Genomic DNA, 16,513 nt, shown 5'->3' with positions numbered 1-16,513 from the left:
CCCTTTCCTGCTCAGGACTTCCTCAGTGTGTCCCCTCACACACTTCCTCCCCAAAGCTAATCCCCCCTTGCTCTCCTTCCTTTTGCTTCACACCCTCAGGCCTCACCTTGAATCAAGAACTCTCCGTCCCAGCAGGCAAGGGTAGGTCTCCCCGACACGGCTTCATAGAGCCTACTGTTTTTTTTTTTTCTCATGGCCCTTGTCACAACTATAATTAACTGTTCACTGTGTGAAAGTCAAATGCGATCAGTAAGCAGTCAGTCTTGCTCATTGCTCTATGTCCAACTTCTCTGTGCCTCACACAGTTTATGCTTAAATAACTATCAGATCAATACATCATCTATTCTTCTTTACAAAGTATGAATGCCAATATCAGAGCCTCCATTTCCTCATACGATGCAGTATGAGCTCCAGTGACTACTACCATGGAGCTCCAGATCTTTCCCCAGGCCACATCTGTCCACGAATGATTTCCATCTTGTGCCTTTTCCCTATATGTTCATCTATCCAATCAGTAATTAACTTTCTTTCCATTCTGCTTTTCCTTGTCTCTGTTAGGCTTTCTTTTTGTTTCCTCCACCATGCTCTTCATTTCCATGAACTCTCTTTGTTAATTGCTTACTTTTCATAGCAGGCTCCTCATTGTTTACTCACACCTATGAATGGTGATCTCATAGGGTGGGAGAGTGGCAGGCAGGCCTTCCCCTCAGGTTTCCAGCCTTCAAGCCTGTTTGCAAGAGGAGCAGGCGAGACTAAGCCAAATGCAGGATGACTGGGAACAGATCAGAAAGCTGTCCCTACTTAGGTACACGGTGGTGGCTTTGGAAATACTCAGGACACAAGGTCCTGCCTGACTTGGTAGGCTGCCTGCACCGAGTAAAGGAGGGAGTTCTGCTGGTACCACAACTCTGCACCCTGGCTTGCTGCCCAGAACTGCCAGTGCCACCCACTGTTCCCGCATCTGCTTGCAACCATGTCTGGGACATCTGTGTTTTGGGACCTGTATTTACCATAGGGAATTCAGGAATTAGTTCCATGAGACAGAAAACCATACAAGGTCCCCAATGCCCTGCTAATCCACCTTGGGGTTTGCAATAGTCCAAAGTTACCTGTGGCTCTGCCTTGTCACCCTCATTAGGAACCCCCAGTGGCAAATCTTCCACTCAACTTTGACAGTAATATGCACTTACATAATCTTGCTAGTAAACTGCACAGCCAAGATTATAAGCCCAGCCAGTCTGGCTCCTGAGGCTGAGCTGTCATCCCCTGGGCCATATTTATTTAAATGGGCAGAGTCTGGAGACAAGTAGTGGAGCCAGCCATTCCATGCAAGAATGCTGGCTGGCTCTTGAAACTAAGTTCTTCCCACCCCTCCTTCCTACCCAGGCTTGCTATAGCCCCTGCCCCTCCAAGGCTGGGCATCTTCTAGCGTTCTGTTCAGGGGAGAAATCCCCTCACTTCTCGGGAATCTCTGCTTTCTTATCTGACTCTAGTTCACATCTTTCCAAAGTAACTAATGATTTCTTCACCATTCATGCTGCTCTGTTCTCTTTCCAATGGTGCTCTTGCTTTCTCATACACTTCCTTTTGGCTCTTTTTTTTTTTATTTTTTTAAAGATTTTATTTATTTATTTGACAGAAAGAGAGAGAGAGAGAGAACAAGCAGACGGAGCAGCAGAGGGAGAGGGAGAAGCAGGCTCCCTGCCAAGCAGAGAACTGGACACAAGCCTTGATCCCAGGACCCTGGGATCATGACCTGAGCCGAAGGCAGACACTTAGCTGACTGAGCCACCCAGGCACCCCTCCTTTTGGCTCTTTTAATAAGTATCTGAGGCAAGAGAGAAAGTTGGACTAGTTATTCACCTAGCCTTATTCTACAAGTAACATCCTGTATAGTGCAACATAAGCCATGGGCAGAGTTTTCTCCTTCCCCCTAGAGACAGCTCCTGCAGTCTATCTGGAATGAATCCACCCACAGTAAGGCTAGAGCAAAAAGAAGCAGGAATTGCTGATATTTATTTTAAACTCTTTTACAACTGCTTCTCCTGAATCAATATCCCACATCCCGACTCAGGGGTTCACAGTTGCCAAATCTCTCCATGAGCAATTCGCAGATTAGTCTAGAGTTCTTGAGGTTTTTCTTTTTTACTCATAGAGGAAGAAACGGAAAAGCAATAAAATGAAAAAGGACAGCAAAAAATGAAGACTGACACTAATACTTCAGCACTAAGCACCTCACTCATCCTGCCTTGGTTTAAATCAGGAGATAAGATTATAGACAAAAACCTTTCCTCCAGCTACATGAGCACCCCAAAATATTTTGAGCAGGCAACTTCTATCAGCACAGAGAGATAAGCAGGTTGCTTATGGAATAAAGAAACTTAGGTGACGGCCAATTAGCTTATGAATTAAAACCCACTCACCAAAGAAGCCCCATATGTTTTACTAAACATTTTGTTTGATGTGGTGTTGGTGGTGATGGTTTTGTTGATCGGAAACTGCTCTGTCCATGTTAGCTAATCTGCCATTCAAAATGGAAGACCTTCTGCCAGTTAACCAGAGGCTGCCCTCCAGTACCATTTACATGATTACTGTTATTACTGTTATCAGAACTTAGGGAAAGGAAAATCCACGAAGGAGATAGAATGAAGAATGAGCAACACTACACTCTTCTACTTTCAGAAAAAGCCAAAGATGAAACTGTGGATTTTCTCTCTCCTGAACTTCCTGTGACTTGTGGTAAAGCCAAAGGCATTTTATATAAGGAGAAATTGAAACAAGGTGGGTTTCTCAGTCTTCTCCTCTTTGGAACCCCTAGAACCACCAGAAGAGAGGGAAATACCCATGTGTTTAATCATCCAGGAAATAAACCCTGCAAGCTAGGCTGCAGAGAAAGAAGTGCTTATTAAGAAAGAATTTTCACTTTTCTGTATCACGGTAAACCTGGCAGCTGAGCCACTCCACTCCCACGTGGAAGTCATCCCTGGACCCAGTGGCTCTACTTGCCACGTGTAGATGTCACATAAGATGCAAATCCTCTCCCACTCCCACACCACTCCTGCAGGCTTCAGGGCTTCCTTCAGTCTGAGAAAGGAGGAGTCCAGACTCCCTTGCTACTGCTCTCTCCCCACAGGGAGTCTCTCTGGACCCAGGCAGGTGGAACAACCACAGTTAAGGATTTGAGGTTTAGGGTGAATTCACAGAGAATGAAATTGGATCTGGGAATGGGCCGTCTTTATCTTACAGGATCCTCAGAGAAGTGCATTCGGAATGAGGCGGGGGTCTGGTTCACACCAAAAGAATTTGAAATCGAAGGAAAACGGGCAAATACAAGGAAATGGAAGCAGTCTGTGCATTGCAGAGGAAAGACCTTAGAAGAGCTGCTGAAGGTATTTGACAGGGAACAGATGGGTGATGGTTTTAATTCCTTGAAGGATAAGTGGAATTTCAATAACGGAAATGTGAAGGAATTTCCACTGGGATTCCACAGCATGATTGAGAAAGAGCTAGATTTTTCACAGAAAAAAGTTGTGGGTGATAAAGTTAGGAACGCAGATTGGTGGTACCCGCAGTGGAGAACTTTAAATGTGAGCAAAGGGTTGTGAGGTCAGGAGAGTTTTAAGAAGCTTAGCCTGGGGATATTGGATGGGGTGAGCTGGAGGAAGCCAGATGGAGACACAGACCTCAGAGAGCAGCCTTGCATCCTCTGCCCAGTAAAGGCCCCTTCCAGACCCTGCTCCATCTGGACGCCGGGGTGACACTTTTAAGGACCACCCTGTCTGTGGGCAGTCTCTCCTCTGTACCTCCCCAGCTCACACACTATCCTGTGAGCAACAAACAAGGCTATTGGTCTTTGTTGGTTGGGATCCCAGAACCTGACACAAAGCCTCCCCCAAAACACTCAAAAAGTTATCACTGTGATGGAATCATAAGGACTTTACCTACAGAAGGAGAAATGGAGAGGGGAAAAAGTGGGTGAGAAAAGACCTGGGAAAGAAGGACTAATGGATCTTGGGTTTGAGTAATGGGAAAAAAAAAAAAATGATTTTATCGAGTGAAGTCCAGAAGAAGAACTGATTGGAGGATGGAGCTGATGTTTCTTTCATACACCTTGGGTTTGAGACCCAGTAGGATGTCCAGGGACAAATATTCACTAGGAAGTGGGAACTTCGATATGGACAAAAGAAGAGCCTCTAGAATAACCTCATTCACTGACCCCTTCTCTCTTTCAGAAAGGACTTTTACTCTGTCCTCCAAGAATAAGTGTCAAGAGAGAGGTAAAGAGCAGGTGAATTTCTACCACATTTTCAGTCACCATGTTGCAGACTCTCTGCATCCAAAGGCTCACCTTCGAGTCCTCAAGTTCCCCAGCCCTGGGTCACCTTTACTTTCAGGCATTGCGTCTCCATGACAATGGCATTGGCACATTGATACATGTACGTGCCATCATAATTTCATAGTTAATTTGAGATGGGGACACAAATAACTCTTAAAATAAGGACTAGGGCAAAAACTGATGATTTACATGTGTTTTAGATATTTGGATGAATACAAATAAAGGGTGTCAGAAATAGATTGCTCTAGTTTGAAAAGTAATTATGAAATGGAGGTAGACAAGAACCGTATGTGAAAGAGCAAGACGACCATCCTTGATTGAACACAACTATTCCTCAATTCAACGTGCTCATTATCAGTAGCACCAAAATGGAATAGTGTTTGAACTGAGCTTTGTCTCGGCAGAGCATCCCTCCAGGTGAAAATGGCAGTCATCGTTGTCTGCACCAGTTGCTCCTCCTCAGCCTTCTTCATTTGCTTAAATATGTCCTCCAAATACAAATCTCATTCATGAACTTCCCATGGTTGCCTTTTGCATGTTACCCTGGAGGCTGGCCTGACACTTGGCTGGATTCATTCAAAGTTCAAAAAGACAAGGGGCCCCCAAAGCTGTTTATTGTATAAAACATCCTTTCCATGCTGATTTGAAATACCTTAATGTGTACAGGGGTGCTCCTTGTAATAACCAAAAATTAGGGAAGAATACAAATGCCCATCATAATTATAAAATAAACTGACATATCTACTGAGTGGTGTTTAAAAAAAAATGCATGGGTATAGTTTGTAGGTCTATGATTGAAAATATATCTGAATGAATTGGTTATTTTGGGATAAGATTATATGGGACATTTGTCGTCCATATTATACATTTCTGTACAGGTAAAATTTTTATAATGACCGTTTATTACTTTTGTAACCAGGAAACAAAACAATAAAGATATTTTAAATCCAGAGCATTAATTAATGGCCCCAATATTATAGTTCCTTCTCACTCATAATGCCACATGTCAGCACATTATAGTCAGAAATACACTTGACCTGACATTTTGGTCCTGCCTATCAGTAGCCACATTGGGATAATGAGATAATCTGTAATGACTACAAATGGACGAATGCAGGCCTTTTCTTCAGCCACATTATCTAATACATCACTGTTGCTCAGCAACATGCCCAGTCTCCATTGGTGTCTATCTTTGTCTCTGTGTACTTTCAAGAAACCTGATGCTGATACTCCAAACATATGTTTTGTGACTTCCCTGGGGGACGCTGCTCCCATAACCCAAGGCAAAATGAGCAGCTGGTACAAAGTCATAGGCTCAGGGCCTGTGAGACCCTCCGTCTCTAGAAGGGCCCAGTATGAAGACAGCAGTGGTTACTCTAATGTTGTATAGTGGGAACTAAGGAGAACGGGTTTTTTGCCTTTTTTCTTTTTTTGGACAGATTCTAGAGCCTTTGATTAAAGGGATTCTCTTCAAAGTGGGCCAATTTACAAGCAAGCATACCTGGACATAAGTAAAATCTATAAATGAGGAATATGTTACCCTGGATCCAAAGGCCTAAAAGATGTTGGGCAATAGTCTTGGGTACTGAGAGGGTTTTTCAACAATTGTTTCTTGGCAGTTTCAGGGATGGAGCAACCTTCAAATGACCAAATAATGCCCAGAAGTTTGCTGAGCTGATGGGGCCTTGTACTGTGTGTAGATGATGGCCTGCCCCTTTTTGTGAGCTCCTTTGTGAATAATTAGACATTCTGAACGAGTATGTCAAATGAAAAGGATGTCATCAATGTGGTGTTATATTTGTGCTCCTGGGGAAAGTGGGATGTAGTTAAGATCTTGCCTGCAGAGGTTGTATGTGATGGTAAAGCTGTTGAGGTACTGTAGGCAACCATGTAAAAGTAATGCTATATCCCTACAGAGGTGAAGGCAAGCTGCAGCTGAGATGCTGTTGAAAGAGGCACAAAGCAGAACTTCCTAGCCAAATCTGGGACAGCGAAACACTTGCCAGTTGCCAAGCAGTTGGTGTCAGTAATTTTCACTAATACTGGGTATAAGGACCTTAATGGGTGGAGCTCCTTTGCAAGGAATTATATCCCACTAAATTTAAACAAGTTACCCGCTGTACTTCTAGGGGCATTACCAAAGATAAAATAGAGGACAAACAGGTATACCTCACTTTAACCATCAAAACTGTTGCCTTGCCTAAATGCCCCATGGTCATAATACTCATAGCTCTAAAATATCCCACAGTGGGCATGGATGTTCTTACCCAATGAATAATGAAGTTGAATCAGTCTTAAAAAAAAAAAAAAAAAAGGAACCCATGGGCCTCCCCTCTCTTAAAATAGTTAGTAGAATCCAGTATAAACTTCAAGCATCAAAACTCATGATACAAGATCTACTTCACACAGGAGTGATTACCTCTACTGTTTCTCTATTTGACTGCGCATTTGGTCTGTTGTTAAACTTGGGAAGAATGAATGGTGCCTCATGGTGGATGACGGCAACCTCAGTGCCATGGACCAGCAGGCAGGAACACTAAAGCATAAGCCAGTTAGTGGAACCAGTCAGCAAGCCAGAGCAAGAGAAGACAGACCCCAGTCCCTGAGACTCCTTGCTTGTTGAGCCAGTTGTCTTCTGATTGCCGGCAAGGAAGCGGGATCAGCCCTCCACCAAAAACTGGGTCCGGATATCAAAACTGATGATGCACTACATGCACCAAGAGAGTACGAAATGATTTATTACTCACGTACTGAGGCTTTCTAGGGAGACCAGGGCCGTCTCCCAAGCTGCTGTGAAAATGGCCTGAGTAGTGAGGGGGAGTAGCCCAAGGTTTTATTATGATGGGGGGAGGGGAAGCAGGGTGAGAATTCCCTTGCGGGGGCAGAGCTTGTCTGGTTTGAACTTCTCACTGGGGCCAAGAGGGGGAGCCCATGAGCTGCCTTAGCCAGTTGCCACCCTGATGTGGCAAAAGGGAAAGAGGGAGGAGTAGGACTTGAAGCTGTCAGCCATCAAACATAAAAGCCAGAGTCAGAACGCGGCCGTGGAGCTGTAAGCCCTTTGTCTCTTTCTCTGTCATATCATGTGTGTTGGAAACTGTTCCACTCCAGAGCCTAGGGAAGGGGGTGTTTTGTGTTGGTCACAGCCTATCAATAACCAATGTTGTGGTTGGACCGGCCTTTGTGGTTCTTATTATAATCACTAGATGCCCTCCAGCACTAAGCATCAGGAAACTGGAAAAAAAAAAAAAAGTTTATTATTTACAGGACCTGGAAATTACAAAGTGCATCTGGGGCCATACAGTGAGGCTGTGGAGAGACAGATGGAGAGACAGAGGTAGAAAAAGAGGTAGAGAGAGAGAGGGAATGAGCATGTAGGTGTGAGGTTCTGCCTTTAATTGGGGTAGAGGGTGGGGCCCTAGGGTTTCTCTGGTTCAATCTTTATTGGTGAGTTTAAAACATAAGAGCTAGAATTTAAAGTGTGGGAAGGGGTGGGGGGAAGGTGGCCCAGGGGCACCTGGGTGGTTCAGTCGTTTAAGTATCTGTCTTCAGCTCAAGTCATGATCTCTGGGTCCTGGGATCGGCCCAGTGTTGGGCTCCCTGCTCAGTGGGGAGTCCGCTTCTCCCTCTGCCTCTGCCCCTCCCCCTGCTCTCTCTCTCTCGCTCTCTCTCTCTCTCAAATAAATCAAAATCTTAAAAAAATTTTTAAAAACAAACAAGTGGCCCAAATAGTCAGTTATTGAAATGAACCGAGATCCCTAAAACAAAGGAGCCTCAGTGGGGATTGGTGGCCTGGCTCTTTATCTAGTTGTGTGGCTGGAAATGTTTACTTGAGAAATAGCAAGATAGCTGTGTTTATCGGGGTGCTGGAGCAATCAAGGCTTCAGTTAGGCACTCACATTACAAAAAAAAGTGAAAAAAAACTATCAGTGCTCACACTACAGAGGGGCTGGGGCTCTGGATCCAACTGGGGTCTCAGCTAGGAGGAGTGGGTAGGTATGGGCTGCTTGGGGAACTGGGGTCTGCACCCTGGACCTGGGCAGGCGAGTCAGAGGGCAAGAATGGCCATAGAGTGTCAACTCCAGGGACAAAGAAAAGCAGACTGGGAAGTTCAGGAGAGGAAATCCAGAAAGGTCACCTGAACTTCAGGGCTGGTGGGGAGCCCTCTTTATGGAGTCCTGGGGCCCCTGTAAGTAGAGGAATTTGCTCAGGAAGCCTCCCCAATTAAGACAGGGATGAACTCATCCCCAAATCAAGAGGGATTTTTACTCTGGCTGAGTGGCTAGATTTTATTTATTTATTTGAGAGAGCGAGCATGAGCAGGGAGAGGGACAAGTAGACTCCCCACTGAGTAGGGAGCCCGACACAAGGCTCGATCCCAGGACCCCAAGATCGTGACCTGAGCCAAAAGCAAATGCTTAACTGACTGAGCCACCCCCGCGCCCCTCTGAGTGGCTAGTTTTGAGAATGCACAAAACATTTCCATCCCTTATGCCCTCACCCAGGTCCTTGTACTTCTGTTGTGGACAGTTGAGGGTAGTGGCAGGATTTCTCTCCTTAGGTATGACTGATCCCCAGCTCATTCAGTCCTTTGCTCCAGCTCCTGATGTTCTATTTCCCACCTTTTTACCACCTAGAAAGGTGCCTCTTCCTGACTCCTCCCTTTAAGTGCAGAGAAAACATGTCCTTGTGTGTGGAGCCCCACTGTCCATCTTGCAGGGTCAGGAGTGGAACCAGGGGCTCCTGCCTGTAGGTCTTTATCCAGCAGTAAAGATCACTTGTAGAATTTACTCGTTCCCAATTTAAGGCCATGAGAAAGACAGTGATTTCAAAGGCCCACAAAACGACCCATTTATACAGCTGCTCTCTGTCTTTATGTTTCTGTTTGTTGGCCATAATGTCAGGAACTGTTCTGGGTCTGCCCAGCATTCTTGCCTGGGATGACACACAGTGGACGGAACAGCTCTGAACCCAGGCACAGGCAGCCTGGGTGCCAGTCTGGCTCAGGTACTAAGTTGTGTTGACTCTGCAGAAAAAAAAAAAAAAAAAGCACCTCGTCTTTCCAGACTTGTAAAATGAGGAGGTTGCCTAAAGCTTTGTCTTCTCAAATTTTCATGTACTTCCAAGCCATCTGGGATCCTGTTAAAATGGATTTCAATTCAGTAAGTCTGCATGTCTCCCAGGTGATGCTGATGCAGCTGGTCCTCAGACCACACTTTGTGTAGAAAGGGCTTAAAGGACCTTCCATCCCTTCCAGCTCTGACAGGTGTGGTTCAAGGGGCAGCTTGATGATTCTTGCCATTAGCCCTTCTGCGATTGGAAAAGCCAGGCTCGCCCTCCATCTCAGCACTCTCCCGGAGCGCCACGGTCAGGCGGGTTGGAAACATCCACTCTGGAACACACAGGGATGGTGTGTTCCAAAGCCCCTTGGTGTCAGTGCTGATCCCAGCACTGCTGCATTATCTCCCCTTCCAGTGGGAAAACTCCAAGGAATGTGAGGTGTGCTGTAGAGGGGGACCACTCGTCTGCTGTGACACTTGTCCAAGAGCCTTTCATGAAGACTGTCACATCCCGTCTGCAGAGGAGAGGTTAGTGAAACCCAGCCTTGCCTTTTGCACACAGACTCTGCCCGGGCTCTGCCTTTGGTGGCTCAGCTCCAGGCGGAAGGGTAGGACCCGTGAGCGTCGTGGCTCAGGTGTGACCCAGAGCCTTGGGATGGGGCAGCAGCCTATGTTCCATGTGGCATCATGACAGCCTCTGGCTCTGAGTCTGTGACTGAGCCACCTTGACTCTACCTTGCCACTGCCCCCGGATAGTGTCCTCTCCTAGTTTTACGACCCTGACTCCTGTCCCTGGGAATTGAGGATGGGAAACACCAGCTGTTTATGTTCTGTGCTTTTTCAGAAAAGGCAGGACATGTGGCCTGGTTTCATGCATTTTACCACGGGCTCGACGGGCTGATAGAGGCCTGGGTCCCCAGGGGTTAAGGCCCAGTTTTGACACTTGGGTGTGACAGGCAGGGTGCCTTGTGCTCCCAGCAGCTCAGCTGGGGAGAGGAGAGCCCACCACTCACCCTGACACCGCCCGGCACGAGCTGAGCCCCCTGTTGCCACCCTCCATGGGAGGAGGGTCATGGGCTCAGGCCCCACGTGGGGTCTTGGAGACTCTGGGAGGTGTCCCCTTCATCTCCCAGCTGTGTCCGTCGGCCATGCCTGAAAGGAGGATGGTGGCAGCCGTAGGAAGAGGGGCTGTTTCCAGGGGCCTGGCCCTTACTTATGCTCGACCTCTCAGGAGCCCATGGAGTTGCACCTTCTGCAAGATAAAGGAGTCTTCGGGAAGGCAGCAGTGTCACGGGGAATCTGAGGTCCTGGAGAGGCAGATGCAGCCTGAGGAGCAGTTGGTGAGTCGGTTGCCAAGCCCAAGCCTTCTCCCTACCCCAGACATGGGAGAAGTCAATAGGTAGAGGGGGAGGGGAAGGGCGCTCATGGGTACCTGAGGGAGCCTGCAGTGTCTCGCTTCCGAGGATGGCGATTCGATGCCCAAACAGAGTCCAAACAGAGTTCGACGCACCGCACGGCTCTTTGGCAAATGTGGTTTGGACGGCTGGCTGTGTCTGGTTCTTCCTGCTTGTGCCCGTCTGTCTGGGCACCGGTCCGGCTTTGCTTTCTCCGAGCTCCATTTCCCTTTAAAGCTTTCTTCACATTTTACAGAAATGTGAGTTCCTCCTCTTGAAGGCCTACTGTCATCCACAAAGCTCCTTTTTTTGCAGAAACCCCACCTAATGTAAGTGACATTTTATGATTCTTGTCCTCCGGGCATCTCTTTTTTGTAAAGCTCATTCTGGAATTTGGGAGTGTGCCTCCGAAGGGCACTGCTGTTTGCCGAGAGCAGGTTTCGTTGCAGAGTCTGGAGGGGGACGACCCGGTTCAAACTCCACCCACCGTGTCCTGGTTCTGGGAACCCCGGGCAACTTGCTCCACCTCCCGGGCACCTCAGTTTTGCCTTCTCTTTGGTGGGGATATCTTTCTTACAGACAGCAGAGGGTTTAGGGCACCTTCTCAGGAGACTTCAAGTCCCGCCTCTACCATTTTTTAGCTGTGAAATCCTGGGTAGGTTGTTTAACATCTCTCTCCCTTGGTTCCCTCGTCTAGAAAATGGGGGTAATTATAGGACGTATCTCAAAGGGTTGTTGTAGGATCATACGTTAACCTAGTGGCGGTATTCGGAGCGGTGTCTGGCGTAGACAAGTCCGATGCTAATATCATCGCTTCTGTTGTATTTCAGTTGGATCCCTTCCAGGAATAATGGCTGTGTTAATATCACCCTTTTGGTGGCCTTGTCCCTAGATTCGAGATTATGGAGAGCCCTTTAAGGAAGCCATGTGGTTGGACCTGGTTAAGGAAAGGTTGACAGAGAAAGTGTACACAGTGGCGTGGTTTGTTCGCGACATGCGCCTGATCTTTCGCAACCATAAAACATTTTACAAGGTAAGGGGTGTCTCCTGTTTCCTCTGCACCCCCTTTCTGCTTTTCGCTAATTTCTGGGGCAGCAGAACGTTGAGAGAATTGTACAAGTCTCGTCCTGGAGAGAGCTCAAAAGGAGTGGGATTACAAAAGAAAGCGGCCTCTAAATTCCAGGGGCGGAGAGGAATTCAGCAAGCAGGACAGGGAAGAATCCTTGTAAATGGGGCCTGAAAACAATCCGTCCCCAACTCTAGGATGGGCGGGATAGTGGCACTGAGAACAGTCCATCTCATCCTGCCTCCTTGTTCAAACGGGGAGGAAAGGTAGTTCATGGTTGCATTGTTTTCCATGCCTCAGAAATACAGAAATAAGTGAAGGAATTAAACTTTATGAAATACCTTAAACTCCCAGGTTGCTCATGCTTGGATTTTTTTACTCCTAAATTCCCCAGGGGACCCAAACCTCCAGAATTGTCCTCAGATGTTGTTGGCTTTGTCATTTGTCAGTAGCGAGAGTTGAGTTATCTTGCAAGCCAACGGGTTGTTAACTTTGGTCTCTTGAGTTTATCCTGATTTATACTATCATTTGGGTAGGTATTTCTTGGGAGATATCTAAGGAAGATTTCCATCTCCACCCAGCCTCCTTCCCTTCCTCCATGGCACAAATTGGCATGTTCATGAACCAGAAATTTTTTAACTGGTGTCTGCATGTGGAGCTGGAAGGAGAGTCTACCCAGGGAGCTCCCTCCAGGCCTGGCCCAGTCTCAGCCTCAGAGAGTGGAAGGCTCATCTTTCCTTCAGAGGGTGGGCTTTCAAGAAATGCTTTATCTCTATCTATTTTACCCCAAGCTCAGGCTTTGCAGTGATCAAAATCAGCTCTCCAGTCCTGACCACCGGTCAGGTCCAAGTTAGGAATCGGGCAGAGGCTCGTTCATTTCAATATTTGTGGCATTCAGCATCTCCCCCTGCCCTGCGCAGTCTGCCTGGCTGCTGGGGAAGCACAGCATTCGGGACAGGCAGGGAGGGGCTCCCCCCCAAAAATGCAAAAATGCAAGTGATTTGATGGTCCTAATTCTTTGTCCTAAGACATCTGTTTGCTTTTATTTCTCTTTCAGGCTTCCGACTTTGGTCAGATAGGACTGGACTTGGAGGCAGAATTTGAAAAGGACCTCAAAGAGGTGTTTATTTTTTGCAAAGCCAAGGAGAACAGCTTCCAGACTCTTTGACCCTGTTCTAGAAAGACTAAGGCACCGCAACTTCCGGATCCAGATGACGTGACCCTGGCCATCTTTAGACAGTCAGTGAGTCTGGGATGCTATTGGTAGCCCTCTTGACTCAAATCCAGAGCCTTCATACCATCATCCTACCTTCTTTTTTGTTGTTGTTTCTTTCTACACCTAAAAGAATGTGTGTGTGTGTGTGTGTGTGTGTGTGTGTGTGTGTGTGTGTGTGTTTAAACTACATCTCTAATCCCCAGCCAACACCACAGGCCTCTTCCTTGTCAATATGTCCAACTCTCTTCTCCCACAGTTATCTATTCTCATTTGCTCAACTAAACTACGAGGATAATAGCTTCAGAATCTCTACAGTCCTACCACTATGAAAAAGAAATTAAGCTGAATCCTAAATTGTGTGGAAATTATTTTGCTCCTGTTCTATATGTATATTCTGTTATATAGTGTTTCTGTTATATATATGTGTGTGTGTATATATATATATATATTATATATTTCATATATCATTGCAGAGAGTATTTTTCAGAATTTTGCTCCTGTGTTTATGAATGAGGTTGGTCCGTAAGCTTCTGTGTACTGTCAAAATCAGATGGCAGGGCTATCCCAGCTTGGCACAAGAATGCCTAAAATTTTCTACCCTTTATATGCTCTGGAATAGTTTATAATGTTTTAAATGAACCAATTCATAAAATTATATAGCCTACCATTCTTTGTAGAGCTAATATTGACCATGTTCTCTGCTTTTACGGGGTCATTAAACTATTCAGATATTCTTTTGCTTTTTGAATCAGTTCCACTTTTACAGTTTTCTAAGAAGTCATTCATTGCGTGTATTGTTTATACTTGGCCTTATTTCTGCCATATTATTTTATTCCTTCTCTTTGGAATACTTTCATGTGATTTTTGTCTACATTTTCTTTGTTTTTACCTTCTATTCTGGAAGGCATTTGTGAGAGTTTTTAATTCTAATATTTACCTGCGAGTTTTCCAAACGTGTTTTTTACTTATTTTTTAAATGTCAGAGCCAGGGGCGCCTGGGTGGCCCAGGCTGTTGAGCATCTGACTCTTGATTTCAGCTCAGGTCATGATCTCAGGGTCCTGAGATAGAGCCCTGCACATCAGGTTCTGAGCTCAGCGGGGAGTCTGCCTGAGGTTCTCCCTCCCCCTCTGCCCCTTCCCCAGCTCGTGCTCTCTCTCTCTCAAATAAATAAATAAATCTTTAAAAACAAATAAATAAATTCAGAGCCAAAAATAAAGTATCTTTAATGAGCCACATATTTAAGCCAAGGTGTTTGTCACTTTTTGTGCCCCTCGGCTTCCTAATTGAAATGGGGAGGAATTCACTATAATATGGCTATTTATTAACGTTATTAAATGCTTACTTTTACTTTGTATTCATTATTTTAATTTTATTCAATTATATTATATAAGCCATTATTTTGTTATTTTTACATGACATAAATTGTTACTTCAAATATCTACTAAATTGAAAAGCAAAAGTTGAAACTACATTACCTATTTTCATGAGAGCAACATTAATGCTGTGAATCAATGTTGCTGGTCTTTTCTTGCAGTGACTTAGCCTTCCTTCTTTTTTTGCTCCTTCTTTCAGTCAGTGTGTCTTTAGGTAATTTTAAAAGAAGATTACACAGGTGACATGTTTTCTGAGCCTTTGCACAGCTCTGAATGTCTTCTTTGTTTTCATAAACTCACTGTTGGGCTATAATATGTGTTTTATCACAACTTCTCACCTTCAAAATCAACTTAGACTTTGGTCCACTGTGGTTTGGGCATTTTCGTCCCACACCCGTGAAGTCTGTGTTCAGACAGAATTCTGTTTCTTTGTTAGTGGTAGACACATAGCAGGTTTCCCTTGTTCTCTTTATAGTTACATATTTTTGACGGGACAGGATTCAGTGTAATATTCTTATCATTGATCTTGCCTGGCACTCTGCCCTTTCAATATACATATCCAGTTCTGTTTTCAGCAGCTGCATTAAATCTTTCTGATCCTTTTGTTCTGGGCTCTCTTTCAAGAACATCTATTATCCATATGCTGGCTAGCCACTCTCTGGCCTCCCTATTTATCATTTAAAAAAAAGAAAAAACAAGTTCTGGGAAGCACTCCTCTTCTGAGGTCATTAGTCTAAGACTTAAATATACTAACTCAAAACAATTGCAATTCTATGGTCAATATTTTTTTTTATCACTTTAATAATGCTCATTGCTCTCTATCAACCAAGCACATTTTTCTTACCACAATACTTTTCTTTTCTCGAGACGAAAATAAAAAGTTACTGCCACTACCAAGTTGTCCTCACCTGTGATTCTGATTTTTTCCTTCTTATGTAGTGTCAAATGGAAGAGCGTTATGGACTGACTTGTGTCCCCCAACAGATCCATATGTTGAATTTGCACCTCCTGTACTCTGAGACAGGGTCTGTAAGAAGGGGTTAATGGTTCAATGAGGTCACAAGCATAAGGCCTTAATGAGATAGGATGATTGTCCCTATAAAAAGAGGAAGAGACCTCGTGATGGCTTTGCCCATGCACACAGAGGAAGGAGCAGGTGAAGAGGCAGCAAGACGGAGGCCCCCTCCACGCCAGGATCCAGCTCTCGCCCGGAGGGAATCAATCAGCTGACACCTCCATCCAGAACTTTCAACCGCCAGAGCTGTGGGAAATAAATACCGGTCGTCTAAGCTGCCCAAGCTGGAGGTTTTGTTGCGGCAGCCCGGGCCGACTGACACAAGAAGTGAGTGGCACCTTGGGACCCCGCTGTCCTCCCCCACCAGGGACTCGGGCAGGAGTGTGTGGGAGCCTCCATTCCAGTACCTGGTGTCACCATGGAGAGAGAGTCCCCCGGTGTTTCCACAGCAGGGTGAACTATGATACAGACTGACCACCTATGATCCAGCAAAGAGTGGAAGCAGCTGGAACCCTGACTTAAGAGAAGCAGGTAAAGAAATAGAATTTGTTTTATGATGTGGGAAGGGGACAAACAAGACCATAAAGACTCCCGCTCCTGATGTCGTTCTGGAAGGGAAGATGGGGCGGGGGGTGGCGGGGGGGGGGTGGAGATGGCCGTCCCTGCGGTGCGGATCTCTCCTCCCAGCTCGCTGTCAGTGCATCAGGATAAAAGATCTTCCCGCCCCCGCCCCAGTGTTTACCAGCAGCCAGGATCGTTGTGTATCAAATGATAGCGCATCCATTTGTGACCCTCTCTCCCATTCTGGCCCTGGCAAGCTGAACCACGTCTCTCTTTCTCCTAGCACAGCTCTGGCTTGCTCTATAACAGGAAAAAGAAACCCAACAACACTGAAAGAGTCATTTATTCCTTTGAAAGTTTCAACAGCTATCAGTTTAGTTGCCATGACAACCAAGACCCCGTCCCAGGAGCCGTCTCCCCCTCCGGCTCCCTTTGGTTGTCCTGTCGCTCCTCTGGTTTCCACACTATTTCCACCCGTAAGAGCCGGGTCTGGA

General features: G+C 45.9%; 1 protein-coding gene across 1 annotated transcript in view; it reads left to right on the top strand.

The window, feature by feature from the left end:
- Window positions 1-14,132, top strand: part of SP110 (SP110 nuclear body protein) — a 39,033-nt gene extending 24,901 nt beyond the window's left edge. The window contains 9 exon segments of the mRNA XM_027589262.2: window positions 2,683-2,781; window positions 3,247-3,389; window positions 4,233-4,277; window positions 9,809-9,921; window positions 10,625-10,733; window positions 11,044-11,091; window positions 11,093-11,116; window positions 11,680-11,820; window positions 12,911-14,132. Coding sequence (XP_027445063.1) covers window positions 2,683-2,781; window positions 3,247-3,389; window positions 4,233-4,277; window positions 9,809-9,921; window positions 10,625-10,733; window positions 11,044-11,091; window positions 11,093-11,116; window positions 11,680-11,820; window positions 12,911-13,021 — 833 coding nt within the window. The 3' untranslated portion in view covers window positions 13,022-14,132.
- The last annotated feature ends 2,381 nt before the right edge of the window (window positions 14,133-16,513 follow it).

Source organism: Zalophus californianus, chromosome 3 (assembly GCF_009762305.2).
Source record: "Zalophus californianus isolate mZalCal1 chromosome 3, mZalCal1.pri.v2, whole genome shotgun sequence".
In the NCBI taxonomy this organism is placed as follows: domain Eukaryota; kingdom Metazoa; phylum Chordata; class Mammalia; order Carnivora; family Otariidae; genus Zalophus; species Zalophus californianus.
The sequence above is the reverse complement of the archived record's forward strand: the minus strand, read 5'-3'. Positions and strand labels throughout refer to the sequence as shown.